Source organism: Bos indicus, chromosome 16 (assembly GCF_029378745.1).
Source record: "Bos indicus isolate NIAB-ARS_2022 breed Sahiwal x Tharparkar chromosome 16, NIAB-ARS_B.indTharparkar_mat_pri_1.0, whole genome shotgun sequence".
NCBI lineage: Eukaryota > Metazoa > Chordata > Mammalia > Artiodactyla > Bovidae > Bos > Bos indicus.
This window is the reverse complement of record NC_091775.1, coordinates 62,462,128-62,489,208: the sequence shown is the minus strand read 5'-3', so window position 1 is coordinate 62,489,208 and position 27,081 is coordinate 62,462,128. Positions and strand designations below refer to the sequence as shown.

Sequence of the window (27,081 nt, the reverse complement as noted above, 5' to 3'; positions counted from 1 at the left end):
CTGCTAGGTCGCTTCAGTCGTGTCTGACTCTGTGCGACCCCATAGACGGCAGCCCACCAGCCTCCCCCGTCCCTGGGATTCTTCAGGCAAGAACACTGGAGTGGGTTGCCATTTCCTTCTCCAATGCATGAAAGTGAAAAGTGGAAGTGAAGTCGCTCAGTCGTGTCTGACTCTTAGCGACCCCATGGACTGCAGCCTACCAGGCTCCTCCATCCATGGGATTTTCCAGGCAAGAGTACTGGAGTGGGGTGCCATCGCCTTCTCCGTACATTTGTTTAATAGTATTAAATAATGAAATTTCTTTACTTTGAAGAATGTATATTTGGGGTAAAGTGTTACAATGTATACAAGTAAATTTCAAGAGATTAAAAATAAATTTAGGTAACCTCAGAAAGATGTTCTGTCCGTGATAAGAGCAGGAAGGTAACGGGAAAACTCTGAGACTGAGTTACCTTTTACAGTGGATCAGTGACTGTACCTCCCACTTGGAGGTAGAAAGAATTGGCAGGAAAAGCCAAGAAGGAGGGCTGATCTAGCAGCTGGCAGAAAAGAAGAAAAGGAAAGTGCAGAAGGGGGCTCAGGACTGAAATATTGCTCTTGGTTACTGAACTGCAGGAAGTCCCTGCCTTCTCATTAATTAGTACTCTCTTCTGTCTTCGCTGCCCCCTCACTTTTGAAGTCCCTGCCCAAGGCCTCAGGATCTACTACTGGCAGCTTAGAGATGAGATAACAGCAGGAGGGGAAGGTGTATTTCTCAGATCTTAAAATAAGTTTAAAAAAAAAAAAAAAGTTTGAAGCATTTCCCACAGAATACTGTTTTATGTGATGAATAGTGAACACATTATTGAAATGCCATAAACACAGTTAATTCATTAGATGGGAACTACTCCTATTGTCTGTAGACCGTGTGTTCTCAGCAGGGGTGAAATTTGGGTTTGAGGGAGTTTTAAAATCTTAGATATTACAATAGTTTATGTCTTCTTAAATTCGACAAATATGCAATATATATTTTAAAATTTCATGGGTAGGGTGATTAGAGGGAAAAGTGTCTAAAAGGGCTCCTTAGGTGGGCTGATAAGGTCTGTATTGCTATGGACCAATGTAAAGGCAAAAAGAGAAGGCTGTGCGTCTGTGGCTTATTACATCTTGTGACCATTAAAACGTGTGCCTTTTTCTTAATAATAACAAGAAATATACTGTCTGTGTTTCTTACATAATTAATGATAGACCATTTTGGATATTACTACAGGGAAGCATGGAAAGCTCTTGGTGATTCAAGCCCCAGCCAAGCAATGCAGGAATATATTGCTGTAGTTAAAAAATTAGATCCAAGTTGGAATCCTCAGGTAAGACTTAATGATTATAAATAACACTTTCCAAAAAAACACCATCTTTCTCTCAAATAAATGTTAAAACTAAGCTGTAGGCTTAAGTAACATCCTTTGAGTTTTATTTTCTCAAATAGGAAGATTATAAAGTTATTGTAATATTTATCTATCTAAAAATACTATTGCTTATATGTTCATATAGCCAGCTACTGATACTGAGAACTCTGAATTGTGGAGAATTTTTAAAAGCATAATTGTAAATCATGCAAAAGCTCAGTTCATTTTAGAATTTGAAAGAGTTTAACTTGTGATCATATTATTGAGAAATGATAGGATTCTCTTCTTTTTTTTTCTTTTTTTGTGAACACCTTCTATGCAAGTGCAAAATGCTTATCGATAGGGGTAAAATGTGAATGACACACCTTCTGCTATTATGTACTGTAAGGTACATTATAAGGCTTCCCTGATAGCTCAGCTGGTAAAGAATCTGCCTGCAATACGGGAGGCCTGGGTTTGATCCCTGGGTCGGGAAGATCCCCCGGAGAAGGGAATGGCTACCCACTCCAGTATTCTGGCCTGAAGAATTCCATGGACTGTATAGGCCATGGGGTCGCAAAGAGTTGGACACGACTGAGCGACTTTCACTTTCACAAGGTATATTATAGAAGATAAAACATATGAAAAATAGAGTAATAGTATAAAATAATGAGGTGAGTGCTAAGGTATCCAGTGGAAGAAGAGATTACTTTGGACTTTGGGGGCACTTGTTTCATTATTAGATATTTATTACCAGTATGAAGGATGGAATCAGCGATAGAATCTTAAAATGTCAGAATTATAAGGAACCTTAAAGATGTAAATATTATGACATATAAAAATATATCTTAATTATGAGTACAAAGTGGGAAAGATAACCAACTTAGAATATCTCTAATGATATGACTACTATAAAACATCATCAGTGTACAGATATATACCATAAAGGTTGTAAAAGGACTTAAAAATCTGAAATTCAGTGGTAAGAACAAGTGCCTCTCTGAACTGAACTCAGCCTGAATACAGATGGCACAATATTTAAAAAAAAACAAAAACAAGACTTGAATTTGCATGCCTTTAAGTGAGTCCTTACTCTTCAGGTCCAGCCACTGTGGTCTCAGTTCTTCTCTATTGACTTATACTTGACTGTTTCTGATTGCCTGGCTTTATGTAGGCATTTGAGTTTATAACTTTTGATAAATGACAGAATTTATGGCTTCTTATCTTCAAAGCCTTAATTACTAAGTAAAATTCCATTAACCATGACTATTACAGATGCCTGCACAGTCCATGTAGTTAAGGTAGTTCTTCCTTATGGAAACTAGACATTAAGGATGTTTTAAAAATATATATATATCTTACCTACTTAATTTATGAAACTCGAGTAAACCAAACAGAACCAAACAGAACAGATACATACTTTTCAAGTAAAAATGATTCTTTAATACATGATTCTAAAAATATGTTAACATCATAATCTAGTTGTAAAGAGAAATTTTATATTTCCTTTACATTTTAATTTTTAGTTTAAACACTCTGAGCTGGTACCTTTGACTCATAGCTTTTAACCCCACATGTTTTTGATTGGTATGGGGCCGGACCCTAATCTCAATCTCAAGAGGTTTGATATTTAGTTCATTTTGTTTTAGGTTAAGAGAATCATTTTCTTTTAGGTTAAAAGAATCATTTTCTTTTGATATTTGCTTCTAAAGATGATGAAATAATAACAACTGTCATGCTGAATGTGTTCTTTGCATATATTGCCCTTTGAAATCTTCTTAAGAATTTTAAGACTACTTGCCAAGATTAGCCAGCTAATAAATGATATTGCTGGGATTTGGACCTATGCCTGTATAAGTCCAGATCCCCACTCTTTACCACTCTGCTCTCTGTCCCATAGCTGACATTATGTGTATTAGAAAAAAGCATGTGGGGAGGGAGTGATGGGGGAGTGGATGAATTGGGAGATTGGGATTGACATACAACACTGCTGCTGCTGCTGCTAAGTCACTTCAGTCATGTCCGACTCTGTGCGACCCCATAGACGGCAGCCCACCAGGCTCCCCCGTCCCTGGGATTCTCCAGGCAAGAACACTGGCATGGGTTGCCATTTCCTTCTCCAGTGCGTGAAAGTGAAGTCGCTCAGTCATGTCCAACTCTTCGCCACCCCATGGACTGCAGCCTGCCAGGCTCCTCCGTCCATGGGATTTTCCAGGCAAGAGTACTGGAGTGGAGTGCTATTGCCTTCTCCGACATACAACAATACTTTGTATGAAATAGATAATTAAGGGGAACCTACTTTATAGCACAGGGAACTCTACTTGGTGCTCTGTGGTAACCTAAATGGGAAGAAAATCCCCAAAAGAGGATATACGTATGGCTGATTCACTTTGCTGTACAGCAGAGACTGTATAAAGCAACTATAGTAGTATAAAGCAACTATACTCCCAAAAAACACCCAAAACCTCATGAGAGATCCTGAGCTAGAACCATCTTGCTAAACTTCTTACGTAGGCATTTGAGTTTATAACTTTTGATAAGTAACAGAATTTATGATTTCGTACCTTAAATACCTTATCCATCGCCTCCCATATTGATCATGTTTTTTTGTGTGTGTCTATGGTGAGAACACTTGAAATCTACTCTCTAAGCAAATTTCACGTATAGAATACATTGTTATTAATTAGTGTGTTTATTGGTAACTAATAATAGTACAATGATGTCTTGATATAACTTTTTTAAAGTTTTAAGAGCACAAGAAACTCTTAGATGGCATTTGTCTAGTTATGCCAGTTGTTTCTCTTGTTTTATCATTTTCTGTCTACATGTACATACATATAAATAGGTTTCCTCTGAATTATTTTATTATTTTTGAACCATTTTAGAGAAGTTATAGACATCATGTCCTTTTACTGCTTAATACTTCAATACATTGCTGCTGCTACTGCTGCTACTTCTGCTAAGTCGCTTCAGTCGTGTCCGACTCTATGTGACATAACTATACTGCCATTATCAAAATTGGGTATTGGTTTTTTTTTTTTGGTGTCAAGAGTTCCTATAAGGCATGCATATGTGTGTGTATGTAGATGTATGTGTACATATGTGTTAAGATAAAAATTATAAATGTATATTTAAGGTATACAACATGATTTATGTGTATATACATAGTGAAATGATTACTATAGTTGAACTAACTAATATATCATCTCTCATAGTCACCTTTTCTCTCTGTGTGTATGAGAAGAGCACCTGATATTTGCTCTCTTAGCATATTTCCAATATTCAATACAGTATTAATAACTGTAGTCATTATGCCTGTAGTGGACTTAATCATCCTACAGAACTGCAACTTTGTACCCTTTGACCAGTATCTCCCCATTTTCCCTAGCCAGGGGTAAACACCATTCTATTTTCTGCATCTATGAATTTGACTTTTTCATTTTTTAGACTCTACCTATAAAGTGAGATCATGTAATATTTGTCTTTCTCTGTCTGGCTTATTTTTCTTAGCATGATGTCCTCCCAGTTCATCTGTATTGTCATAAATGGCAGGATTTCCTTTTTTCTCATGGCTAAATAATGTTCTGTTGTTTGTGTGTATATACACACACAACACGTCTTGTTTATACGTTTGTCCATACATGGACACTCAGGTCTTTCCGTATTTTGGCTATTGTGAATAATGCTCAATAAACAATGAGAGACCAGATGTCTGAGGTTCTGATTTCATTTCCTTTATATGTATACCCTGAGGTCAGATTCCTGGATCATATGGGAGTTCTATTTTTAATTTTTTGAAGAACCCATAATGTTTCCTTCATGGCTATACCAATTTACATTCCTACTGACAAGTAACAATGATTCTCTTTTCTCAAAATCAGGAATTTTAACATTCATTCAATATTATTGTCAAATTCATAGTCCATATTCCAGTTTATCATATATCTAAAATGTCTTTCATAGTTTTTTAAAAAAATTCTGATCAATCGTCCAATCCAGGATCATGCATTGCATCTAGCTGCCATGTCTCTTTAGTCTCCTTTAATCTGCAGTGGTTTCTCAGCCTTTCCTTCTTGACTGTCATGTCTTTGAAGAGTATAGGCCAGTTAGTTTGTAGACTGGCTCTCAATTTGGGTTTGTCTGATGTTTCCTCGTGATTAGATTTGGATCATTACATTTTTGGAAGGAATACCACAGAATTGTGTCCTTCTTTGTGTATTATACCAGAAGATACATGATGTCTGTTTGTCCCCAAATCGGTTATATTAACTTTAATCACTTGCTTTCTCCACTATAACATTTCTCCCTGCCCCCTTTGAAATTAATGAGTAATTTGTGGGGTGATATTCTAAGACTGTAAATATCCTCTTCCTAATCAGATTTCACCCACTAGTTTTAATATCCATTAACGGTATTCTAACTCCATCATTCCTTCTGCATTTATTATTTGGCATGCCACTGTGAGGATGGGCTTTCCCTTCTCCCCTATTTACTTATTTACTCATTTCCAAAAACTGTGAAAGGATTCTGCCCTACTTACAAGCTAATAAGATAGCCTATTACTGTTTCTTACATACTGGCAGAGTTACAAGACTCCTGGGTCCGAGCCAAAGGACTGTATTATTCCTGGCATGGCAAACAACATGAGCTTTGTTGGATTTGCTTCACATTCTTGTGTCCCCTAAATCCCACAGGGATGACACAGGTGGGCCTAGATGGATTCCTGCATACAGTGGGTTGTGCCATAGGGAAGGAGCACCGAGCTTTGGGGACTCATCACTTTCATAGCAGGGAGCAGCAAACCTGCTATTTTTCAGGGGTGTGGAAGAAATTACCTCATCCCTGATGGTGGCTTACTCTACACACAACCCTGAGAAATGGCCAAGATAGAAGTAGTCAGAGCCTGGCATACTGAACATGAAATGTGCTCAGGGCCCCTGGTTGATTGCCTCACCCATTATAGTCAAGAATATATTCATAGATTTGTATTTTATTCAGTAGTAATATCAATTACCATCGTTTGGCCACTGAAAGCCATTCAAGATGGCTCCCATGTCCTTTTGATATGTCCCCATCATTCTTTGAACACTTTTCTTTCTGGCGTGTTTCAGGCTGTATTAGTCTCCTAGGGTTGCCATAGCAAAGTACCACAAACTAGTAGTTTGTAGTTTAAAACAGCAGAAACTCTCTCACAGTACAGGAGGCCTGAAATGACGGTGTTAGCAGAGCCATGCTCTCTTTGAAAGCTTCAGGGAAGAGTCCTTCCTTGCCTCTACCAGTACTTCTGGTGGTCTCAGAGAGTCCTTAGTTTGTGGCGGGATAGCTCCAGTTTCTATCTCTGCTCACATGGCCTTTTCCCCCTGTGTCTCTATCCAGATTGCCCTTACTTTCTCTTATTTAGACAACTTGTCATTGGATTTAGGGCTCGCCTTAAACCTCATCTTAACTTTTACCCCTAGCTTTATTGAGATGTAACTGACATATTTTATAAATTTAAGGTACACACACTGGAGAAGGCAATGGCACGCCACTCCAGTACTCTTGCCTGGAAAACCCCATGGATGGAGGAGCCTGGTAGGCTGCAGTCCGTGGGGTCGCTAAGAGTCAGACGTGACTGAGCAACTTCACTTTCACTTTTCCCTTTCATGCATTGGAGAAGGAAATGGCAACCCACTCCAGTGTTCTTGCCTGGAGAATCCCAGGGACGGGGGAGCCTGGTGGGCTGCCGTCTATGGGGTTGCACAGAGTCGGACACGACTGAAGTGACTTAGCAGCAGTATAAGATAGGTGTCTTTTTCCCAACACCATTTACTGAAGAGACTGTCCTTTTCATTGAGTAGTCTGGGCTCCCTTGTCAAATATTAGTTGACTGTATGCCTCATCTTAACCTGATAACATCTGCAAAGACCTTGTTTCTAAATAAGGCCTCATTCTCAGATATCTGGGGTTAGACGTGGATGTGTCTTTGTAGGGGAGAGGACACAATTCAACTCACTCCATAGGTTTATCTTCTGCTTTCTCTGTCCTCACCCTAGAATTGGCTTTCCCCCTTTGGTTCCTTTTAGTAGAGAATGGTATTTAGAAAGCAAAGTCTGGGTGTTGAGTATGCTCATTTCTGCTAGGGCGTCATTGCTTCTATGCCCTTTCAGCAGACATACCTGAATAATGCTGCTGCTAAGTCACTTCAGTTGTGTCCGACTCTGTGTGACCCCATAGACAGCAGCCCACCAGGCTCCCCCGTTCCTGGGATTCTCCAGGCAAGAACACTGGAGTAGGTTGCCATTTCCTTCTCCAATGCATGAAAGTGAAAAGTGAAAAGGAAGTCACTCAGTTGTGTCGGACTCCTAGCGACCCCATGGACTACAGCCCACCAGGCTCCTCTGTCCATGGGATTTTCCAGGCAAGAGTACTGGAGTGGGGTGCCATTGCCTTCTCCATACCTGAATAATACATATGCTCAAAGGCACATATATGTTAACACACATTCATACTTACATCTGTGTGTACATGCACACATATGTATGCATTCAGGTATGAATGTGCACACAGATAGATTCATTGTAGACACAGACGTGTGCATATACCCACACCTACTTAACCCTCTCTAACATATGTATCCTATATCTGTATTTCTATATTTATTTACTTATATATTAAAAACCACAAGTTCATATTGGTACCTCTGATTCCAACCCTGCACTATAGGGTACATTATTGTCTTCCCTCTTTCTGAATTTGTAACGCCTTTCTATGTCAGAACCCAGGCTCCTAATATTCTCATTATATTTACTCATTTTCTTGAGCTAGAATACACAGGAACCCGTTTCAGAATTGCTAACCTACACTCCTGTGAAAAGCAAGTTTACTAACTGAAGTTCACTACTTGTTTACAGGTTGTTTATGTTTTTTATTTTTTAAAGTAAAATGTATATAAAGTGAGATGCTCAAACTTTTAAGGGTATAATTCGATGTTTTAACAAATATTCAAGGTAGTTTTGTAAAAGCTTTGATAAAATTGGAAAATAATTGCATTTCAGTCACTTTGTTTTTCCAGACTGCTTCCTAATTGACAGTCATTTGGAAGATTAAGATTCTTTTCAACGTGAATGCTCTGGCTTCCCAGGTGGCTCAGTGGTAAAGAATCTGCCTGCAATGCAGGAGTCATGGGTTTGATTTCTGGGTTGAGAAGATCCCCTGGAGAAGGAAATGGCAACCCGCTCCAGTATTCTTGCCTAGGAAAGCCCTTGGACAGAGGAACCTGGCAGGCCACAGTCCATGGGATCACAAAAGACTCCCAACACAACTTACCAACTAAACAACAACAAACCTGACCCATGAAGTAACTCTGTTCTGAAGTGGCTGCCTTGCTTCTAAAGAGAGAACATGGACACAAAGATGTGGTTTTATAGCCTGATAGATGTATTAACAGTTCTAGAAGAGGACATTTTCCAAATTAAAGAATTATATGTTTTTCTGTAATTTCTAGCTAATAATTGATATTTTTCCATAGCTCTTTTGAGAAGATTCTTATTCTAAGGTGCCCAGTGTAATGAGTAGCATTTTTTTGAGTCCTGTATAAAGGCTTTTTGAGTACAAATAGCAGGATGATTTGAGTTTATTTGGTCTCTGTTGATCCTACAAGTTAAGGCCAAAAAGAAAAAAATACATTAATGATCTCTCTGTAGATCTAACTTATTAAAAGACCAATCTCCTGTATTTTGTATATATAATTAAAATTTTACTCTGTTGCAGATTACTGTTTCATATTGAATCATTTATAAAAGGACTTTTGTCCTTTTTTGTACATCTATATATTATTGATAGTAGTCATTCATTCAGCTCATTTATTGCACACTTATGGTGTGCCTGTTATTGCTCTCAGTGCTGGAGATAACAGTGAACAAAAGACACCCATCCCTGCTCTCAGAGAGCTTACAGTTTGGCAGGCATAAGTAATAGAATAAATATAGTGTATGAGAAGTTGATTAGCACCAAGGAGAGAAAGCAGGAGAAGAAGAAGAGGGTATACAGGAGGTGGGGTTACAATTTTAAATGAGCTGATCGAGAAAGGCTCACTGAAGAGATGGCACTGAGCAGAGACGTGAAGAGTGAACCATGCAGGTACCTAGGGAAGAGCATTCTACATGGAGGGACAGCCAGCGCAGATCCCTAAGGTAGGAGCATGCCTGGTGTGCTCTAGAAATTGTTAGGAGGACCGAATAGGTATACGGGAATGAGGTGCAGGGCAGAGAAATAGGAAATGAGGTAGCGTGGGGCACATGGGATAGTCTACTATAAGGATTAAGGCTTTTACTCTAATGATAAAGGGATATACACTTAGAATATAAACTTGTAAAAAGATATAAGTATTCTTCTATATTGTCCAGTATATAATATTTTAATGAAAGTAATACAGGTATATGGAAATAAAAATTCAAACAGTATGAAAGGGTATGAAAATGAAATTTTGTATATGAAGTTCCTTGTCCCACACATGATATACTCCTTCTGTCATTTCCTAGTAGACCTAACCACTTGTGACTATTTCTGTAATTCTGCATTGCTTCCTCAAAAGCTGCTGCTGCTACTGCTAAGTCACATCAGTCGTGTCCGACTCTGTGCGACCCCATAGACGGCAGCCCACCAGGCTCCCCCGTCCCTGGGATTCTCCAGGCAAGAACACTGGAGTGGGTTGCCATTTCCTTCTCCAATGCATGAAAGTGAAAAGTGAAAGTGCAGTCGCTCAGTCGCGTCCGACCTCTAGCGACCCCATGGACTGCTGCGCACCAGGCTCCTCTGTCCGTGGGATTTTCCAGGCAAGAGTACTAGAGTGGGGTGCCATTGCCTTCTCCCTCCTCAAAAGCACTAAATTCTAAGTTTCTTCTTTTAAAAAAGTGTTGTTTGTAACTTGAATGCTTGTCTGACAGATAGATGAACGTCTATCTGGATAGTTCCTGCAGCTTCATTCCTCTTTGCCGCTGTACCTGTTTCTCTTCACACCTAGTAAAGCTTCTTGTGACCACCAGAGGGAGCAAAAGTTCCTGATAAACAAGGCAATTTTGTTCTCAGGAATTTCTAGGGCTTTCTGTGTGTTTCAGTAGTATTGTTAAAACCTTGCTTCTCGTTGGCCATCTAGTCTTTTGGTTTTTTTTAGAGAAACTCCTTAGAAACTTTCATGTTTACTTGGGATATTACTAGTTACTTTGTTTTTGTTCACCATAACTTGTCTGATGACTCTTAGGTTAGCATTCATTGCATATTTGTGTATTGCTTATGAAGATAAGTAATATAGATGGGAGAACTGAGTCTCCTTTGTTCTAAGCTGTCTAGTACCCATCTAGGCTTTTGCAAAATGGCTACTATTCATCTGTGGTTTTTACAGCATCATTGACTTATCTTTTACCTATAAAAATTCATTGAATATCAGAATAGATAATGGAACTTGAAGAAACAACAGAGGAGCCAGAACAGGGTCCTGTCCTGATAGTCTTCTTCCTGTGCCTGGAAGAGAGCATGACGCCCCACTCCAATGTTCTTGCCTGGAGAATTCCTATGGACAGATGAGCCTGGTGGGCTACAGTCCACGGGTTTGCAAAGAATCAGACACATCTGAGCGACTAAGCACAGCACAGCACAACAGTAGTGCCAAAGAGATTGAAATATATATACATGAGGAAAATACAATTTTAACTAAGATTTGAATGTGAGGGACTTCCTGGGAGTCTCGTAGATAAGACACTGTGCTGCTACTGCAAGGGGCACAGGATTAATCCCTGGCCAGGGAACTAAGATCCCACATGCTTCAAAGTAGCCTAAATAAGTAAATAAATTGAATGTGGTAAGGGCCACTTTTAAGCCGATAGGAATATCATAAAGCATAAAGTCTGCATGATTAAATGTTGTTTTGCCCAAGACTATATTGCTGTTTCTCCCTACTATTCTTGCAGTTTTAACTGTAGGCTGTGTTGATTCTAAATTCATTTTTCAGCCCTGATCTTTTCTGTGATCCTGATCAGGGTTCAGGGTTTTTAGAGCAGGATCACAAAAACTAATTTTTAAAAAGTGAATAGCCTGCAGAGTCCAGGCCATTAACATAAATGAATGAAGTGGGTTGGAATTTATACATAGTCGTGAGAATTGTAGTTTACAGGGGGTAAAAGTGAAGTTGCTCAGTCATGTCTGACTCTTTGTGACCCCATGAACCCTACCAGGCTTCTCCATCCATGGGATTTTCCAGGCAAGAGTATCAGAGTGGGTTGCCATTTCCTTCTCCAGGGGATCTTCCTGACCCAGGAATTGAACCTGGGTTTCCTGCATTGCGGGCAGAGGCTTTACCCTCTGAGCCACCAGGGAAGCCCTTACAGGGGGAGTGCATGCCTATATGAACTAGGGAAATGGACCTTTGCTTCAGCCGGTTATTGCTATGAGTGCCAGTAATGCCAGACCAGATATAAAGTCTTGGCGTTAGTGTGATATCTCTTGATTTTTGAACGAGGCTTTAAAAGATAAGTTAAAGTTGGCTAGGCAGTTGCACTACAATGTGAGCCAAACTGAAAATACATCTGCAGGTGCAGTCAGTCTTAAGGGGTCTACCTTTTGACTTTGTTTAGGTTCATGTGTCAGAATACTTGTTGAGTATTTCTATTTTATTGTTGCAGGGGCATTTCTACATGTTATCCCTATTTTAAATCTGATCTCACTCAACTCTGTCCTCTATACTGCTTCTAAAATACATATCTGACCATGTTTTCCCTGTTTAAAAGTGATTCCCGTTTACTCGTAAGCTAAATTAGTATGACATACAAATTCCACCACATCTGATTCATATTTACATTTCAATCCCACCTCCTCAACCTTTATTTTAAATTCCAGTACTATCAGACTTAAGTATTGTTTCAGCAACCTGACTGTGCACCAGAATCCCTTGCAGGGAGCTTTAAAAATAGAAATGCATAATCTTTACTCCAGATTTACGTAAAATTTACTGCTAGGATCCTGACCTCTCTGTTTGTTTTAGGTTTTAATGGCTCACAAGTCACTTTGAAGCACTCTGGGGTTGTCAGTATCTACTGCCCTACATCTTGCTGTTTTACATCTTCTGATTTTAGTTCAAGTTTTTTTTTTTTCCTTTATTTGGAGAGCTCTCTCTGTTTACTAGATTAATTTGTGCTCATCCTTGAAGACTAGGTTCAGGGTATTTTGACCTTTAGGAATCTTTTCCCTGTTCCTTGAACCATACAGAGATAGGCAAAGTAATGGCTCTCTGTGCTCCTCTGCTTTCACTGTTCTTACCATTTTGAATTGAAATTATGTTTCTCTTCCTCTATACTTTTCCAGGATTAAGATTATGTCTTATTAATATTTATAATTCCCTGTACGAGCTCAGTATGTGAAACAGAAGATGACCAGTAACTGCTGGATTGGAGTGGTCTGGCGGTTGTGCTGTATGTGGTACAGGGGAGGGGCTGAAGAAGAAGTTGTCTATATAATAAAGTTTGCATAGATTACTTGTGTGCACTATGCCTGCTGTTATTTCTGCTGTGTATAGCTTTCCCAATTATTGTAGTACCAAGTTGATGGAAAATCAGGTTAAGACCTTGTATAAAGTGAATTCTGAATTCAGTATCTTTATTCCTTTTTTATATGTGTTGTGTCCGTGTTTTCTTAGATTTGCTTTGTCCAGACTAATTTGGGTGAGATTAATTGGGTTAAATACTGTGTTCCTTATGCAAGAACATGAAAGTTAATGCCATACTTAACTGCATATTGAGATTTGGGTGAGTCAGAAGGGGAGAAGTTGAAGAACATTTGACGCAGACATTTCTCTAGAATAAATCTGAATTTTTAAAAAAGCGTGGAGGAATTTTGCTTCAGTAACAATGAAAAATCCATTGGCTGGATTAAATTGTGACTTAGGTACACTGAATTGTTTTTTAGATCAGTGGACTGCAGAGGGCAGTGTTCTACAGCTTAAAGTGACTGATTTTCTGTGATGATACATTTTCCTGTATTATGCTTACTTTGTGTTTTTGTTTCTCTTATAGACACAGATTAAAACTGCAAGGTTAGAAATTAAAAATTTCTATCTGTATTTAATATATCAAAATATAATGTTTTAATGAAAGAATAAAATAGTTTAAATAAAGGACATATTTTATAATCTAAAAATATTGATGCCTTGGAATAATGAGAACAATGGGAAAAAGATTTTGTTGTCCTGTTCAATTCATATAAATGAAAAAAAAAAAGCAACATAAATTTTATTTGGTAATTAAACTTATTAGACAATTTGTAGAGATTAGTATCCTGTGTAACTAAAATTTTCTTTCACTAAAGAATGCTCAAGACTTTATTTGTGCAGTATCACAGGATATATTTCTTTGTAAATAAAGCAGTTACACATTTGAGTAGACTAACTGGATTATGATATTAAAGCCATAGCACACATGCTTGCTCATTTGTGTCTGACTCTTTGCGACCCTATGGACTGTAGCCCAGCAGGCTCCTCTGTCCATGGGATTCTCCAAGCAAGAATACTGCAGTGGGTGGCCATGCCCTCTTCCAGGGGATCTTCCCCACCCAGTGACCAAACCAAACCCATGTCTCCAGTGTCTTCTGGGTCTCCTGCATTGTTAGGCAGATTCTTAACCGCTGTCCCACCTGGGAAGCCAAACAGAGCCATAGGCAGAAGAAATAATCCAGCAGTAGATCTTATGGAATTTGTTATTTCAGGTTTACTTTGATAAAAACACAACTTAAATATATTAATTCAGAGTTAGTAATTGAAACTGCATTTTGTCTAGTTTCAAAATTAGAAGGAGATTTTTTTCCTACTGAAAAACCATTTGTTCTAATAGTAGAATTCTATTATAACATGTTTTGTTATTGGGAACAAAGGTTGAATATACTGATATTTTGGGTCAAATTTGTTAGCCTCCATGAACAGCTAATTTCTGATACAGAAAAAGCATGTTGTATTAGTAAAAATAAAATGGTTTACCTTACTGACTTAATAAAGGGTTGAACAATATTTAGGAACTATTGAATGCTTAATGCTTGTATGTGTTTGTGTGTGTTTGCCAGTTGAGTCCCGTGGTTCCTACTTGTTCTTAAAAAACATGTTTGGTTAGCTTTCAGTTCAGTTGCTCATTTGTGTCCAACTCTTTGCAACCCCATGAACTGCAGGATGCCAGGCTTCCCTGTCTATCACCAACTCCTAGAGCTTGCTCAAACTCATATCCATCAAGTCGGTGACATCATCCAACCATCTCATCCTCTGTTGACCCTTCTCCTCCTGTCTTCAATCTTTCCCAGCATCAGGGTCTTTTCTAATGAGTCATTTCTTCACATCAGGTGGCCAAAGTATTGGAGCTTCAGTATCAGTCCTTTCAATGGTTAACTTTAGAGGAGAATTAACAAATAGATACTCAGTTCAGTTCAGTTCAGTCACTCAGTCGTGTCCGACTCTTTGCGACTCCATGAATCGCAGCACACCAGGCCTCCCTGTCCATCACCAGCTCCTGGAGTTCACCCAAACCCATGTCCATCAAGTTGGTGATGCCATCCAGCCATCTCATCCTATGTCGTCCCCTTTTCTTCCTGCCCCCAATCCCTGCCAGCATTACAGTCTTTTCCAATGAGTCAACTCTTCGCATGAGGTAGCCAAAGTACTGGAGTTTCAGCTTTAGCATCATTCCTTCCAAAGAAATCCCAGAACTGATCTCCTTCAGAATGGACTGGTTGGATCTCCTTGCAGTCCAAGGGACTCTCAGGAGTCTTCTCCAACACCACAGTTCAAAAGTATCAATTCTTTGGTGCTCAGCTTTCTTCACAGTCCAACTCTCACATTCGTATATGACCACTGGAAAAACCATAGCCTTGACTAGACGGACCTTTGTTGGCAAAGGAATGTCTCTGCTTTTCAATATGCTATCTAGGTTGGTCATAACTTTCCTTCCAAGGAGTAAGCGTCTTTTAATTTCATGGCTGCAGTCACCATCTGCAGTGATTTTGGAGCCCAAGAAAATAAAGTCTGACACTGTTTCCACTGTTTCCCCATCTATTTCCCATGAAGTGATGGGACCAGATGCCATGATCTTCATTTTCTGAATGTTGAGCTTTAAGCCAACTTTTTCACTCGCCTCTTTCACTTTCATCAAGAGGCTTTTTAGTCTGGCACACTATTTTAACATTCATTCCATACACTTACTTATCTCTGAGTTTTTTAGTTTTTTCCTGTTTATATTTGCTGATTGAGGAAAGGAAGCAGTATGAATACCTGTGCACATATGTGTATGTATGTTAAAAGTTTGACAAATCATTCTCTTATTAAAAATAGTTTAGTGGTATAATTTTTTAAATTGTTATTTACTTATTTATGGCTGTGCTGGATCTCTATCACTGTGTGCAGGCTTTTTCCAGTTGCACTTGCTTCTCTCGTTGCAGAGCTGAAGCTCTGATGTGTGGTCTCAGAAGTTGTGGTGCACAGACTTTGTTGCCCCATGGCATGTGGGATCTTCCTGGATCGGGGTCGAACCTGTTTCCCCGGCATTGGCAAGCCGGTTTTTAACCACTGAGTCACCAGGGAATTCCCTAGTGGTATAACTTAAAAGAAACTTTAAAGAAAATCATATAAAATTACTTTGGGATAGGTAAACTCCTAGGGTTTCATTGATATTGGTGGGATAGGGTTACCCTAGAACCAGATTCTGATTTTAGTATATGATGGGTGTTAGTTTTGATATTTCTTCTGGTAGCGTGTAGTCTAAATAAATAAGTGTAGTCATATCACAGTTTTCCAGTTTCTTCTTAGGTCGAATATTTTATTTATTTCTCCAACTGGGAAGCCATGAAAAAATTTTAGTGAAACTCTTAGTAATCTATAATTTTAATTGAGGTAAAAGGGGAATATACTCAGGAAAGATAAGTCATTTTTCTTTTTTAAATGTCCCACTTTACTCTTTTTAACATGTAATTAGATTTTAACATAGCCTTTTCCATCCTCTAGCAGTCATGACACTGGCTCATTTTAAATGTAGGACCTGAAAATCTGTTAATAGGATTTGAAATCCAGTGAAGGAAGATAGATTTGTATTCACTGTTTACTTAAGGGAAAAAAAAAAAAACTGCTTGTACAATTTAGGATATCTCCTTTTTGAAAGTTTTTAAAATTCTTAACATTTTGCGATATTAAAATTTAGTATTATAAGCCTAAAGTGGATAAGTTTTGAGACTGATTTCCCGTCCTGTCTCCTCACATTTGCCTCCTGTGAGAAAGCTTTATATATTGAGAGTGAATGTTTTAAATATCTAATATATGTACAATAGTCGACTGAATGACTTATTACTATTTTAATTTAAAAAATTTTTATAGTTTATGGGTCATTTCTCTTGTATATTATTCCATAGAATTAGTCTATATTTTTATTCATTAGGATTGTACTAGATTTCTCTACTTCCAAGTCTTTGTTTTCTTTTCATATCTATTTGTGTTGTAAACTAGGGATGACTGTGTTAATTTGTCCTTTGAGATTTGGTTCAGCTAAGATTTATTGAGCTTTTTCAGGCTGCATTACTTGGCATAAACTAATGCTGTAATCCTGCTGAAATCTTATAATAATAATGATTAATTATATGTCATATTCTGAAATTTTTAAAGAATTGATGTACTTTGGAATGTGATTTTCTCGGTAAACTCATGATGCCAAATCACTTAGTTTTTACCTCTTTCCTGTAGCATTTCTGCTGACTAATGTAAAAATTATGAAATCATCCAATTCAGTTACTATGTCATTTGGCTATGACTTAAAAAAAAACTAGTTAGAAGATATTATGATTTTTTTGCAACTATTGATGATATATATTATATACTTCTGTGTCTGTGGTATCTTCCAAGGAGATTTACATTGGAGACATTTCCCTTTTGACCAATAGCTAACCTCCTCTGGCTTTATCCAGAGTTTCTGCCTAAGAGGTGCTTCAACTGAGTCTTCCTAAGTTGTGATGCTGTTATCGTATGATATCTCAATCGTTCTTGCCTGTCAGTAAGATGTGTAGCAATATTTCATAGTCTAGTTTCTTGCCACGTGTCACCTAATCATATAAATCAACTCTGAGTAATGAAGTAATGGAGGAGTTAACATATTTGGTACCCAATGACCCCAGAAGGTTTGACACTGTGGTTGGAACTCCTCTGATTAGGCCCTGCCAGGTGTATATATCGTTGTTCAGTTGCTAAGTTGTGTCCGACTCTTTGCGACCCCATGGACTGTGGCCCGTGGCCTGCTAGGTCTGTCCGTGGGATTTCCCAGGCAAGAATATTGGAGTGGGTTGCCATTTTCCTTCTCCAGGGGATCTTCCCAACCCAGGGATTGAACTTGCGCCTCCTGCATTGCAGCAGATTCTTCTTTCAGCCACCTGGGAAACCATGTGTATATAAAAGTTCCTAAAATTTCAGAAATAATATCAGAATAACATCAGAAATAATATCATTAAATGCATACTGTGTGCTGTTCTTAGGTGCTCAGTCATGTCTGACTCTTTGTAATCCCATGGACTGTAGCCCACCAGGCTCCTCTGTCCTTGGGGATTCTTCAGGCAAGAATACTGAAGTGGGTTGCCATTCCCTCCTCCAAGGGGTCTTCCCAATCCAGGGATCAAACCCAGCTCTCTGGCATTGCAGACGGATTCTTTACCAGCTGAGCTACCTGGGAATCCCATGAATACTGAAGTGGGAAGCCTATACCTTCTCCAGGGCATCTTCCCGACCCAGGAATCAAATCGTGGTATCTGCATTGCAGGTGAATTCTTTACCAGCTGAGCTACTAGGGAAGCCCATTAAATGCTTAACTTTAGTAATTAGAGATGTAAACCTTGTCTAGTGTTTACAACTGCGTATGTGTCTGTGTGCATTGTGAGAGCGGTTTTTCAGAAAATAGATCAGTGTAAAGCTCTGCTGAGACCAAGAACTGTGCATCTTGAATAGTTTGTTGTATGAACCACACTTGTTTTTTTTTGTTCATTTTTATGTTAGATAAAATCTGCAGTCTTTTGATTGCCTTATGCCTTTTGGAAAAGAGTGAAGTGTCAATTATACCTTCTAAGATAACAGATTGAAGGCAGGAGGAGAAGGGGACAACAGAGGATAAGATGGTTGGATGGCATCACTGACTCAATGAACATGAGTTTGAGCAAGCTCTGGGAGTTGGTGATGGACAGGGAAGCCTGGCCTGCTGCAGTCCATGGGGTCACAAAGAGTCAGACACAACTGAGCAGCTAAACTGAAGATGACAGATTAGCTTTCAATTATTTCTATCATTTAGGAGAAAGAAAATCCAATTGCAAAATAGGACAATTCTTAAATTGCAAATTTCCATTAGAGTTATTTTCACAGGTTAATTCAAAAACTGCTGAAATTTTGGAAAACTTAGAATATACTTCTTTTCAAATAACACTATTAAGAAATGAGTTTATTGTAACAAAAAATTAACAGTTAAGTCTTTTTACCAATCTTCACAATGATATTTGGTTTTAAGTGTTACTTCAATCTTGTATGTTACAAAGTCAGTTCAACTTTATATATTCTTTACAAAAAATTTTTATTTGTTTACTTATTTTTGGCAGCACTGGGTCTTTGTTGTTGCACATGGACTTTCTCTGGTTGCGTCCAGCAGAGGGGCGGGGGTGCTAATACTTTTGTTGTGGTATGCAGGTTTCTCATTGCAGTGGCTTCTCTCACTGTGGAGCATGGGCTGCAGGCTCATGGGCTTCAGGAGCTGTGGTGCGGGCTCCAGAGCACAGGCTCAGGAGTTGTGGTGCGTGGGCTTGGTTGCTGTGCGGCATGTGGGATTTTCCCAGGTCAGTGATCGAACCTGTGTCCCCTGCATTAGCAGGCGGATTCTTATCCACTGCACCACCAGGAGAGTCTTAAATATTCTTTTAAAATGTATTTTATAGGGAGCACAAGCAAAGTGGTCTCTCAATGTCACGATAATAAGTTATGGATATAGTATTTGTTTGTATGAAAATGTTAAAATGTTGCTGTCTTTACTAGGCCCTTTTAAAAAATTCTGTATGCTGGAGTTTCTCATCAGCTGTGTAAATATAGAATCATGGGAGGCTTGAGATCTTTAGGTATTTGAAATGTTGTAATATATACACTAGTTTAAGTGTGCGCTGTTTTACAGATAGCTCTCATTTCATGCACAGTCCTGTATTTAAATAATTCAAATCATTGCTATTCTAAGCAGTGCTTTTGCAGTCAAACATCTGAAAAGTGATTGACTTTTTTCCCATAGCTCCATAATTTATAAGAAAACCTGAAATGAAAAGACTAGACCAAGATGATTTTGGTGCATGGTTATAATCTTAATATCAGTACTGAGAATAAAGACTAAGCCTGTTCAGAATAGACTGGTTAACTAACTGAGCAAGTTAAATTTCACATAGTAATTCCTTTTCATTGTTTAGTTCATATGTTTTGCATTTAATTTGTAGGTGCAGGGTGTTTTTGATTTTATGTCTTTTGAGAAATTTATGATCTGGTGCTTTATTTATGACATCGTAGTCTCAGCTTCAGCAATTGATTGAAATACAATATAGGGAAATTTAGTATGTATTTTTTAAAAGCTTAAATTGGGAAAATGAACCAACAGTGCTAATGCAGAGTTATCTTGGAGCAAAGTAAGAAGGAATGGCAGGTTAATTTCTTTATACTTCTGTTGGTCTTTTATTGCTATAATCTTATTCACAATATTTGACATGATTTGCTTTTGGAGATTTGTAGTATATTGTCACATTTTAAAGTTGTGAAGGACAATTATAATTCATTGAGATTATATATGTATAATAGAAAAGAGTTTGTAAACTATAGAGTGTAATGCAAATAAATTATTTTTATTGTTATACCAACTATATATTTAACAGAGGCAAAATTTTTATTAATATGCTAACAAAAAATGGGATGCAGTGTTAGTGTTGCTGGGAATATTAGTGACTGAAAACATAGCACATGGTAGCTTATGTTGAATAAATAACAAGGTTGAAATTATAGAAGAATTATTCAGAGGGAAAAGTTAATACATTTCCCCTTTGTGGCTATGCCATAGCATGCCTCGAATTAGATAGGACTGATTTAGTTAAGTCTAAGTCATATTCCTGTAATTTAGAGTTGGAAAATAGTTTTTTCTCTGTACATATTGAATCTGTCAGCTGCATGAATTAGATTTTGTTAGCCGAGTTGAAAATACATTCATTTAAAAAAATATAAAGACCTGGGTTTAAAGCACTATCTGAATACCACATTGTTTTCAGTCTCACTATAGAGTAACTCTCTTCTAGAGGCAGTGTATAGTTTTATTCCTATTACAGTGCACGTGAAGTAAGACTTGCAGCTGTTTGACACAATTTCTAATTTGAGACCAAATATATTACTAACTATAGCTTTAGAGTCAATAGCTACTGTACATTTGTTGGTCGTCCAATTTTTAAAGTATGGCAAAGATGAAAAGGGTGAGAGAGACAGGTGATGGATTGACCCTTGGGTACGATGCAGAAATTGAATCAAAAAACCAATCAGGGTAATTCTTAAAAGGAAAAAAAGCATAAGAGGAAAAAAGACATGTCAGAAATTTGGGTCTGAATTTCTTGGTGCCTGTCTTTGTATGAAAAAAGGTTTTACATTGAAGGTGGTTATATTATGGTCAAAACTGACAGTGCTAAAAGAAAATCTGAATTGGACATTGGCAATGAAGCTTGATTGGCTTAGAGACAGAGATGATGGCAGGCCAGAGTCATTGTTCTGACTGTCCTGGCATTCTGGCCAGAGCTTGCTTGCTGCTGCTGCTGCTGCTAAGTCGCTTCAGTCATTATCTGAGTGAGTCTGTGCGACCCCATAGACGGCAGGCCACTAGGCTCCCTCATCCCTGGGATTCTCCAGGTAAGAACACTGGAATGGGTTGCCATTTTCTTCTCCAATGCATGAAAGTGAAAAGTGAAAGTGAAGTCGCTCAGTCGTGTCCAACTCCTAGCGACCCCATGGGCTGCAGCCTACCAGGCTCCTCTGTCCATGGGATTTTCCAGGCAAGAGTACTGGAGTGGGGTGCCATTGCCTTCTCCGGGCCAGAGCTTGAGGAAACATGAAAACTGGATGGAAATGTATAACTTGTTTTAACATGCCGAAGTTTCCCTGACCAAGTGAAAAGTAATTATGGAAACTGGGATAAGGACGTTGTCATGTTCTTGCTTGGTCCTTTTTTGTTATTTCAGTGGTCAAGATAACCAGCAAAGATGTTTATGTACTGTATGTAAGCTGATAGCCTTAAGTATCTGCTTCATAGGTAACCCGAAGTAGTTTTAGGAAACAGGGCGCAGCTGAGAGTAACAGAATTCAGTAGTTTAATTATAGACCCCTAATGGAAGGGTGAGAAATTACACTTGAAATGTATAAGGACAAGCCATCCCCAGAAGGAATATGAATGCCAATCAATAGTGAAAGATGCTCTGTCTCACTAATAATCAAGAAATGTAAGTAAGCTAAAGCAGCGTATACTACTTTTCATCTGAGAGATTGAATTAGAAGGCTTGTTGGCAGAGCACAAGGAAGTCAACACAGGCATGCCTTTTTAGTGGAGCATGGGTTGGCAGCCATCTCCTAGGAGATGACTTCTTCACCTCCTAAAGCCACCTGCCCACTTAGGTTTTGCTGTGAGGCTCAGCTGCAGCAGGACCTCCTACCCGACCAGACTCTTGGAAACTTTGATTCCTTCTAGGCTCAGGGCGTGTGGTAGAAGCTCTGTCCCCAGCAGTTGGTTAGAGGGGGTTAGGTAGCAGGACCAGAAACTCAGGGGGCAGACTTTGACCAGGGAGAGGCAAGAGATGGGAAGAAACCGGCAGTTCAATAGCTTTTCCTTTCTTTCCTTTCTTCGAAACATAATGGTCCATTTAGCTTAACTGGAAGACAGCCTGCGTGACCACGGTCAGTGAAACCAGCTTGGTAACAGTATCACCTTTTATTTGCTTTTCCTCCTTACCCGCCTCACCTCTCTTTCCCTCTTGTTCTTCAGGTGCTAGGATTTTATATCTCAAGAATTGCCTAGCTTAAAAGCTTTGTCTCAGCTTTATACTCTTCCTTAGGAAATGTAGGCTTGAGAAGCTAACAATTTCACTTCTGAAACTCTACTCCACAAAAATATCTGCAAGATCTGGAAGACTTGTGCATATGGATGTACACAGCAGTGTTGTTTGCTTTACTACGAAGTTGGAAATAATCTTAATGGTCATCAATAGGGAAATGGTTAAATAATGACATATAATAGAATGCTGTCCAGCAATAAAAAGAATGATATGGAAAGTTTTCCATGATATATTGTGTGAGGTAAAGGGCAGATCAGTATGTTTAGTTTGATCTCATTTTGGTAAATTAAGCCACCAAATAAATCAAATATATGGGCATAGGTACAATATTGAAAGAACTGATATTGAACTGGGAATGTTGTTGAAATTAGGAGAGGGATTTTTATATTTTACCTTACACATTTTTATAAAACTGAATTTTTCTACATTGAATATGCAATAAAACAGTGGAAAAATTTTGCTATTAATATTTAACTCATATAGACAATGGAATAATTATTAAACATGGAGAACAAATATGTTTAGGAGATAGAAAGCATATCAGAGTGCTTACTTTATCCAGTATTAATCTTGGGGGATCATGAAGAAAGTAACTTTTTAACTTTGTTTATTACGTGTGTGTGTGTGTGTGTATAGATACAGATATGCTTGATATAAGCTGGGGGATTAGTCAAAGCTTTATATATATTATTTACTGGTCACAATAGCTCTATCAAGTAGGTGCTTTTGTTTCCTGTTTTACAGATTAGGGACCCACGGCACAGAAAATGTTTAAATAACACAAAAATAAAACTTTGTTTGATGTCATATAGATTTAACAGTGGCAATCAGCAAATTAAACCTATTCTGCCTAACTCCTGAGGTTCTAATCACTGCCTGAGGTTGTAACCGCACATTTCTAATTCAGTCCTATAGCATTAGTTATCGCAACCTGTATATGATCTGACTGTAAACTCCTTACATACTACTTGACATAGATAACCATGTTTTATTGTCTTTGATGAGTGGGAACAGGTTTTTAAAAAACTCAAAGTGAAAATTACTTTTTTTTCCTTAATTGTAAAAAAAATTTATAGAAACTTTCAGGAGACACACAAGAGTTTGTAGGTGAAAATAAGGACTGTCTTAAAAATAACCATTGTTAACATTTCGGTGTCTCGTTTGAAAATTTTCTACATGTATTTACTTAAACATATAGTTAGCATTTTAAAAGTTTTCCTCCAAATGGGATTATATTACTCATATGTTTTTTTAAAAATCTGCTTTACATGCCAGTTACTATAGTTATCTTTCCATATGTGTATATATAAATTTCTAATGACTGCATAGTATCCTATTGCATGGGTAAATCCCATTTGATTTAGCCAATATTCTATGTTCATATATTCAACTATTTCTTTCTTTTCTTTTTATTATTATTTTAAACTTGAAGTATAGTTAATTTATAAATGATTCAATTTTTTTAGATTACACTTGATTTAAAATTACTATAAAATATTTTCTGTATTCCTTGTGCTATACAGTATATTCTTGCAGTTTATTTTATACATAGCAGTTTATACCTCTTAATCCCCTGCCTCTATGTTGTCCCTCTCCTATTCCTTTTTGCCTCTGGTAACCACTAATTTGTTTTCTATATTTGTCAGACTGTTTCTATTTTGTTATATTCATTCATTTGTTTTATTTTTTTTAGATTCCACATATAAGTGATAACATGCAGTGCTTATCTGACTTATTTCAGATAAGCACAATACCCTCCAGGTTAATCCATACTATTACAAATGGTAAAGTTTAATTTTTTATGGTTGAGTAATATTCCTTTAGCATATTGAAAAGCAGAGACATTACTTTGCCAACAAAGGTCCGTCTAGTCAAGGCTATGGTTTTTCCAGTGGTCATGTATGGATGTGAGAGTTGGACTGTGAAGAAAGCTGAGCGCGGAAGAATTGATGCTTTTGAACTGTGGTGTTGGAGAAGACTCTTGAGAGTCCCATGGACTGCAAGGAGATCCAACCAGTCCATCCTAAAGGAGATCAGTCCTGGCTGTTCATTGGAAGGACTGATGTTAAAGCTGAAACTCCAGTACTTTGGCCACCTGATGCAAAGAGCTGACTCATTTGAAAAGACCCTGATGCTGGGAGAGATTAAGGGCAGGAGAGGAAGGGGATGACAGAGGATGAGATGGTTGGATGGCATCACTGACTCAATAAACATGGGTTTGGGTAGACTCCAGGAGTTGGTGATGGACAGGGAGGTCTGGCTGTGGTTCATGGGGTCGCAGAGTCAGACACACCTGAGCAACTGAACTGAAGTTTCATGAAATGTTCCCTTGGTATCTCTAATTTTCTTGAAGAGATCTCTAGTCTTTCCCATTGTATTGTTTTCCTCTATTTCTTTGCATTGATTGCTGATGAAGGCTCTCTTATGTCTCCTTGCTATTCTTTGGAACTCTGCATTCAAATTATATCTTTCCTTTTCTCCTTTGCTTTTTGCTTCTCTTCTTTTCACAGCTATTTGTAAGGCCTCCTCAGACAGCCATTTTGCTTATTTGCATTTCTTTTTTGGGGATGGTCTTGATCCCGTCTCTTGTACAATGTCACGAACCTCCATCCATAGTTCATCAAGTACTCTATCAGATCTAGTCCCTTAAATCTATTTCTCACTTCCACAGTATAATCATAAGGGATTTGATTTAGGTCATACCTGAATTATCTAGTGGTTTTCCCATCTTTCTTCAATGTAAGTCTATATTTGGCAATAAGGAGTTCATGATCTGAGCCACAGTCAGCTCCCGGTCTTGTTTTTGCTGACTCTATAGAGCTTCTCCATCTTTGGCTGCAAAGAATATAATCAGTCTGATTTTGGTGTTGACCATCTGGTGATGTCCTTGTGTAGTCATCTCTTTTGTTGTTGGAAGAGGGTGTTTGGTATGACCAGTGCATTCTCTTGGCAAAACTCTATTAGCCTTTGCCCTGCTTCATTTTGTACTCCAAGGCCAAACATGCCTATTACTCCAGGTATGTCTTCACTCCCTACTTTTGTATTCCAGTCCCCTAGATGAAATGGACATCTTTTTTTGGTGTTAATTCTAGAAGGTCTTGTAGGTCTTCATAGAACCATTCAACTTCAGCTTCTTTGGCATTAGTGATTGAGGCATAGACTTGGATTACTGTGATACTGAATGGTTTGTCTTGGAAACGAACAGAGGTCATTCTGTCATTTTTGAGACTGCACCCAAATACTCATTTCGGACTCTTTTGTTGACTATGAGGGCCACTCCATTTCTTCTAAGGGATTCTTACCCACAACAGTAGATATAATGGTCATCTGAGTTAAATTCACCCATTCCAGTCCATTTTAGTTCACTGATTCCTAAAATGTCAGTGTTCACTCTTGCCATCTCCTGTTTGACCACTTCCAATTTACCTTGATTCACGGACCTAACATTCCAGGTTCCTATGAAATATTGTTCTTTACAGCATCGGACTTTACTTCCATTGCCAGTCACATCCACAGCTGGACATTGTTTTTTTCTTTGGCTCAGCCTCTTCATTCTTTCTGGACCTGTTTCACCACTCTTGTCCAGTAGCATATTGGGCACCTACTGACCTGGGGAGTTCATCTTTCAGTGTCATATCTTTTCACCTTTTCATACCGTTCGTGGGATTCTCAAGGCAAGAATTTTGAAGTGGTTTGCCATTCCCTTCTCCAGTGGACCACATTTTGTCAGAACTCTCCACTATGATCCGTCCGTCTTGGGTGGCCCTACATGGCATGGCTCATAGTTTCATTGAGTTAGACAAGGCTGTGACCCATGTGGGATCTTTTGTAGTTCCATATAAATGTTAGGATTATTTGTTCTAGTTATTTGAAAAACATCATAGGTATTTTGACAGGAATCCTATTAGATCTGGTGATTGCTTTGGGTAGTATGGATATTTTAGTAATGTTAACTCTTCCAATTCATGAACATGGTGTATCTTTCCATTTCTTTGTATCATCTTCAGTTTCCTTCATCTTTGCTTTATAGTTTTCCATATATAGGTCTTTCATCTCCTTGGCTAAGTTTATTTCTAGGTATTTTATTCTTTTTAATGCCTTTTTTTACTCTTGCAGATAATACTACAATAAACATTTTTCTACTTATGTTTTTACACACTTATGTAATCATTTCTTCATAATGAATTCCTAGAGAGCAGTAGCCAAGCTTTTTAGTTTCAGATTTTTATTGGTGATTTAGACTCATCAAACAATGCACTATTTAGGAAGAAATATTACTGTCTTGTGTTTTAGTTGCTTATGACTTTTCATTTGGTTAATAATTATTAATAAATGGGACCTAATTAAATTTAAAAGCTTTTGCACAGCAAAGGAAACCATAAACAAAAATACAGCCCACAGAATGGGAGAAAATATTTGCAAACAATGTGACTGAAAAAGGATTAATCTCCAAAATATACAGACATCTCATGCAGCTCAATATCAAAGATATAAACAACCCAATCAAAAAATGGACAGAAGATCTAAATAGACATTTCCAAGAAAGACATGCTGCTGCTACTGCTAAGTCGCTTCAGTCGTGTCC

General features: G+C 38.1%; 1 protein-coding gene across 4 annotated transcripts in view; it reads left to right on the top strand.

Moving 5' to 3' along the window:
* ACBD6 (acyl-CoA binding domain containing 6) overlaps positions 1-27,081 on the top strand; it is a 205,514-nt gene that overhangs the window by 9,638 nt on the left and 168,795 nt on the right. For all 4 annotated transcript variants that reach the window (XM_070768533.1, XM_070768535.1, XM_070768532.1 and 1 more), the window contains exon 3: positions 1,250-1,346. In XM_070768533.1, coding sequence (XP_070624634.1) covers positions 1,250-1,346 — 97 coding nt within the window. The remainder of the gene's footprint in view (positions 1-1,249; positions 1,347-27,081) is intronic.